The sequence below is a fragment of the Papaver somniferum genome, chromosome 8, assembly GCF_003573695.1.
Source record: "Papaver somniferum cultivar HN1 chromosome 8, ASM357369v1, whole genome shotgun sequence".
NCBI classification, from domain to species: Eukaryota; Viridiplantae; Streptophyta; class Magnoliopsida; order Ranunculales; family Papaveraceae; genus Papaver; species Papaver somniferum.
Genome location: NC_039365.1, coordinates 151,798,771 through 151,804,579, shown reverse-complemented (window position 1 = coordinate 151,804,579; position 5,809 = coordinate 151,798,771). Strand labels below are relative to the sequence as shown.

The following is a 5,809-nucleotide window of genomic DNA, read 5'->3' as shown; positions in this document are numbered from 1 at the left end:
ACTACCGACTCTTTGAAATTCGAGTTAATGGATTACATCCCACAAAACATTCAAATTTGGGGACAAAATATCATGTACGTAATAACGTTGCTCAAGTTTTTCTAAATCACAAATGAGTACACTTGAATCGAGTTGGTACAACCAATTGAACAACATACAACATTCAACTACAACCAATATCATATTCAAGATTAAAATGAACTATGATTTTAGGCATACCAAAAACTTTCAAGGCATACAAAATAGTTTTCCCATCCTAGGTGACCTTATAAGGGGTGTCAATTGGGTAGTTCAATTACTTATATACCCTTGAACCTAAAATCAAAAAATAAACTATCCTAAAAATCTCTTCTTCTTCCTTCATCCAAACCACCTTACTTTTCTCTCAGAATACTTTTTTTCATCACTGTAATTAATTATCGATTCGTGAAAATTCGATCATCGGTTAAATTGAACTATATAATGGATCGTACAAAGAAAAAAGCAAACGTCAGGTGTTTTAAATCCTCTTCCAATCCATGAATTAAAGAAGAAGAACCAATTGAAGATGAAGGTGTAAAAACTATAATTGAACCATAAATTGAATCGGAAATTCAACCATTTGAAGCTCCAAATACTGAAATGAGGATAAGAAGGTATTCCCTACAAACCCAGTCTTTTATTTGTTGTTTTTCATGGATTGGATGGTTTAAATTGCTAAAAACTTAGGATTTTTGACGGTTACAGTAGCGGGTTCGGCTGATAATCAACATTTACAAATTAAAAAAATACGGGATTGATAGGACATATACAAACACCAAGATACATAAACATTCTAAGCATCACATAGCATACGTTTAAAAAAATGAATTGCAGTAATGGAAATGCAAATAAAGACTCAAAAACAAAATCCTTACGTTATAAGGAAGGATTTCTTTTTTCCTTACTCCAAAGAATTCGAAACATCACATATACATCGTGCTGATAACGTTTTGTAGTGAAAATGTAGGGAAAAGTGAAGAGACGAGGAAAAAAAGGATTTCTATTCATTAGGGAACAACCTTATTACATAGCTATAGTTTCCTTTATATACATGAAAAGATAACCCTAACTATATAAATGGGCCGCACATATATGGGCCGTAGGCCCTACAACAGGAGTAAATAATTTTGAGACCTAAATATTTTTGGATTTTTCTTGATCTTTTTAGGCATTCTTTTTTTTTCTTTCTTTATGGCAAATGTCAAGTCAACCCGTATGGTAGGTTCTCATACTCTCTCCTTTTAAAAGTTATTTTGTTCTTTATTTAAAGCCGTATTCATTTCGCACTTTCTCTCAAGCTAGGCAAAATAGTGTCTCTATACCATAAGAAGGTAAACAACTCTATCCGCGTAATACTAGCTAGTCATGATATTGATTTGTGATTTATTTTTTTCCTCATAACTTGATTTGTGAAAATGGTAAACATGATTTGTGATTCATGTTTTGATTTGTGACTCATTTCTCTAGGATAATCAGCACTACTCGACCACCTCACAGGTAATGAACATCTCTACCTCTTCTTGATAATCCCTAAAGTTTAATAGGCATGCCCGATGCAGTAATCTCCAGAGTATGAAATAGACTTTCCAACCAGCTCATCTGAAGCCTCCTTGCAAACGCAACTGCTTTTCTAACAAAGAATTTACTCAGTTTTTCATTGGTAGTTAAAGATCTAACCATAAACCCATGAAGTTATAACTCTAGCATTAACTATCTTTTTTTGAGAACGAATTAGGTAGTGAGCATAACTTTCACTCCAAAGATTAATCTAAGCAAGTACCTAACCCCACAAAGATAAAAAGAAAAGGTGTAGTTTGAGGATGGTTAGAGGACAGTGGATCCACCCACCGTCTTCATGACAAGTTATGGAAAGTGTTTCCTTGCTTAGCCTGGTTTGAATTGCATGTACTGTTTTGCAATCAAACGCAATCTAATAATAGAGTTTGGATTCTTTGAACCAAATAATAAATGCGCTTACCATGATTCTGCAGAGCCTAATTACATCATAGGCTTGAAAAAACGGTTTATACTTTTTCATCAGCATTAGAAAAGACAATCATGTACGTGGATTTCCAATACAACAAGAGGTCGCCATCTTTACATTCTCTCTCTATTCACTTTCATCTGAAACAAAAACATATGGACAAAGTTAATGGTTGAGTTAACAAGGTAGCATCTCTTTTTTCCTATAAATGAGAAACTAAGTTTAGCATTCCTTATCTCATAGAGCAGTGGGCAGAGAGGAAAACGGAATTACCATGAATTCTCTGTTCTGTTTTCTGCTAATTTTCTTTGCCGTCTCCATTGATGTTGCACATTCTTTACGAGTGAAAAGCGTTCGGGAATTGAACAACGATGATGTGCATCGGATGATTCTTAGGAGGAAATTGTTGAAAAATGGTCTAGGCTCAACTCCACAGATGGGGTAACTAAGTTTTCTTTTTTCTTTGTTTCTTTGTTTCTTTTTCTTTTAAATTTCTTTCTATTGAAAGATATAGGAAAGGGAGACATTTCTAAACTAAGTTATGAATTTCTCCAACACTGTGCGGATGAATATCAGATGGAACAGTTGGAATCATTTCCAGTGTAACATTGAGGAGAAGTTGATTAAAGAAACAGGTAAGTCACACACTGCCATCATTTCTCAATTCAAGATTTTACCATTTTTATGCAAATCTTAAGAAGCTAAGTAATTTGTTGCCTCAAATGTTTGTTACAGCTGATGCAATGGTGTCAACTGGTCTTGCAGCAGTTGGATACAATTACATAAATCTAGGTAATGATTTATGTGTAATCCCATAGAGTTCAATTTTCAGTTGTCTTTCATAAGGTTTCTGATTTGGCCTAGAGCCGATAGAATGCCTGGCCCAAGGGGTCATCGATTTAGAAAAGTATGCCTACATTGCAATTGCAAGGAAACAAGTCAATTTATATAGGTCGCAGGGTTTTAATCAGCCTTTTCATAACGACCACCGTTCACGACGTGCTTGATTCAATCAATTACCAGAGGAGTCTTGAGTAGTAGTGTTACCAGATACATGGTTTCCTAACTTCATTTTTGTCTTTCTGTCAGATGATTGCTGGGGTGAACTCAACAGAGACTCTCAGGTACTTCCTCGTTTACCAAATGGGTGACTACTTTGGTAATTCTATAGATCACTGACATGAATAGGATTCTCAAATATAAGTATGTCTAGCTACAATCATACAAATCCAGAACACGCGGTTAAGATTGTCAAGGTCTTTTATTTGTTTGACAGGGAAATTTGGTTCCTAAAGCGTCAGCATTTCCTTCAGGAATAAAAGCTCTAGCAGACTATGTTCACAGCAAAGGGCTCAAACTTGGAATATACTCTGATGCAGGGTAAAATTTGGAGTAGATGATAACACAAACAGAACTTGATGTTAAATACTTAACTTCAAAGTTTGTCAGAATAACACTTCCATATTTGTTGGCCAGGATCTCTACTTGCAGTAAGCAAATGCCAGGGTCACTTGGCCATGAGGAACAAGATGCGAAAACCTTTGCTTCATGGGTATGAATGCTTAATGACTGACATTTTACGAAGTTTTGCATCACCTATTCAATGTGATGAGCGAGTGCAGACATACTTCAAATGACTAATTTGTTTGGAATGTTCTGTCTAGGGTGTTGACTATTTGAAGTATGATAACTGTAATAACACTGGTACAAGGCCCAAAGAGAGGTACTCCCTTTTCCTTTTGTCACATTTGTTTATATTTAGAAGTCATAGTCGCAATTTTTTTGAACTCAATTCTTGAAATAGATATCCTAAGATGAGCAAAGCATTACTGGAGTCTGGAAGATCCATATTCTTCTCTTTATGTGAATGGTAAGTTTCTTGCTCATGCACTAACTTTTAACACAGAACAAGTGACATGAAATTGTTATTTTAGATGTGCATTTACACTTCACTTGATTTCAGGGGAGATCAAGATCCAGCAACTTGGGCACCGGGTTTGGGAAATAGTTGGAGAACAACAGGAGATATTGAGGATAAATGGGAGAGGTATAATGTTCAATACAGTATTAGAAAACAATGTCAATTACAACAAAAGGATGTTTTATTGAAATTATGCTTTTACATGGTTTAATGATTCTAGTATGACAAAACTTGCGGATCTAAATGACAAATGGGCGGCGTATGCTGGACCTGGTGGATGGAATGGTAATTCTCATATATAACAAGTTTGCTTAATCTTGAATTAAGAATATAAGCTTTACTGGATATTTGGTATGTTAGATCCCGACATGCTTGAAGTAGGAAACGGTGGCATGACAACAGAAGAGTACCGTTCGCACTTCAGTATATGGGCATTGGTTAAGGTACCACTGCTAATATTTGAACCTTTTCCACCTACAGTAATTAGAATTGAGCAGATGTGTTCTAATGTAAGTGTAGGCTCCACTGTTGATTGGGTGTGATATTCGATCGATGAACAATGTGACAGACGAATTGCTGAGCAACAAGGAAGTAATTGCAGTTAATCAAGGTATGTATTTAGAGCACTCATTTTGGTTACTGAAACTGTAGTCAACAAGACAATGTGTCATAAAGACTTCAAGAACCAAAGGATTCAGTGTATTGAGCAAAGATTTACAGTTATTATCTCTGATTGGCATGGACAGACAAACTTGGAGTTCAAGGGAAAAAGGTTAAGCAAGATGGAGATTTGGAGGTAACATTATCTAATCTATATATCAAACCAGAAGTATTAATGATTGTTATATATAACTTTGCAATTGCACTAGGCAAATGAACAACTCCCAGAAATTCTAAGCACTAACTATGGAGTTTTACACATAGCTCACACTTCATTCTCCATATGTGCAGGTTTGGGCTGGTCCTCTAAGCGGACGCAGGATAGCTTTGGTTCTATGGAATAGAGGATCTCAACAGGCATCAATAACGGCTAATTGGCAAGATATTGGCCTTAAACCATCTACTGTGGTTAATGTTCGAGACTTATGGGCGGTAAGATATTCACAAACAAGGCATTTTGTACCTACTATTGACTTGTTTTTTTTTTATGTCGTACATTCACGGCTTAATCATATGTTTAAATTGGGTGAACATTCACAGCATTCGACTCAAGCTTCAGTGAAGGATTCTCTGTCAGCTACTGTGGATTCTCATGCTTGCAAAATGTATGTACTCACACCAATTAGGAAAATATGATGACAGATGGAAAAAATAGCAGGCAAGAAGATGCATTGATGAAGCAGCATAGAAATGTGTTGAAGGAATAAAAAAGTTCATTGTAATAGATTCAACGTAGAAGTAGACTTTATATCTAATGCTTTCAGTAACAAATCCCCACGAAATTATTAGCATATTACTTCAGACTCAGAGCATTGAAAGTGAGACCCATCTATTTATTTCTATGGGGAGATATGTTTCCACACTTTGTGTAGTGCACCTTGGTAGTGTTTCATACATGCACTGAAATATTTGTAACAAGCAGCTAAATTTAGCCAATTTGATAATTGAGCATGGGTGCAAAACTCCAAGTTCAAATTTGCATTAATGCCTTTACTAGTTTACTCTAGGAGTGTATGTGAATTTGAACTCTAGTTAGAGTGTATATAATGTGACTCGCATTACATACACTAATGTGACTCCGACTCGCATGTCTGTCTTAAATTTGCAGATGAACGTGGAGAAGCTCAAATACTGGTTATCACTGATAAGTTCATTGCTACAGTATTTGTGGAGCTGTAACTCTAAAGTTCATCTAATTTTATCTGGCCACTGTAGTGCTAACA

General features: G+C 35.7%; 1 protein-coding gene across 1 annotated transcript; it reads left to right on the top strand.

The window, feature by feature from the left end:
- The first annotated feature begins 1,989 nt into the window (after window positions 1–1,989).
- Window positions 1,990–5,571, top strand: LOC113303523 (alpha-galactosidase-like). Its single transcript, XM_026552560.1, has 15 exons — window positions 1,990–2,446; window positions 2,582–2,640; window positions 2,741–2,797; window positions 3,095–3,129; window positions 3,282–3,385; window positions 3,482–3,557; window positions 3,670–3,728; window positions 3,810–3,875; window positions 3,969–4,052; window positions 4,147–4,211; window positions 4,287–4,369; window positions 4,446–4,536; window positions 4,673–4,722; window positions 4,878–5,018; window positions 5,127–5,571. The coding sequence occupies exons 1-15, from the start codon at window positions 2,280–2,282 to the stop codon at window positions 5,220–5,222; spliced, it is 1,233 nt and encodes a 410-aa protein (XP_026408345.1). The 5' UTR covers window positions 1,990–2,279; the 3' UTR covers window positions 5,223–5,571.
- Window positions 5,572–5,809: the final 238 nt, after the last annotated feature.

What these genes read in the sequence shown, in the direction of transcription:
- LOC113303523 (XM_026552560.1), top strand. Translation starts at nt 2,280, where the DNA reads ATGAATTCTCTGTTCTGTTTTCTGCTAATTTTCTTTGCCGTCTCCATT. An exon ending in AACTCAACAGAGACTCTCAG is followed by an intron (nt 3,130 to 3,281) that starts GTACTTCCTCGT and finishes TTTGTTTGACAG; the next exon opens with GGAAATTTGGTTCCTAAAGC. An exon ending in CGAAAACCTTTGCTTCATGG is followed by an intron (nt 3,558 to 3,669) that starts GTATGAATGCTT and finishes TGTTCTGTCTAG; the next exon opens with GGTGTTGACTATTTGAAGTA.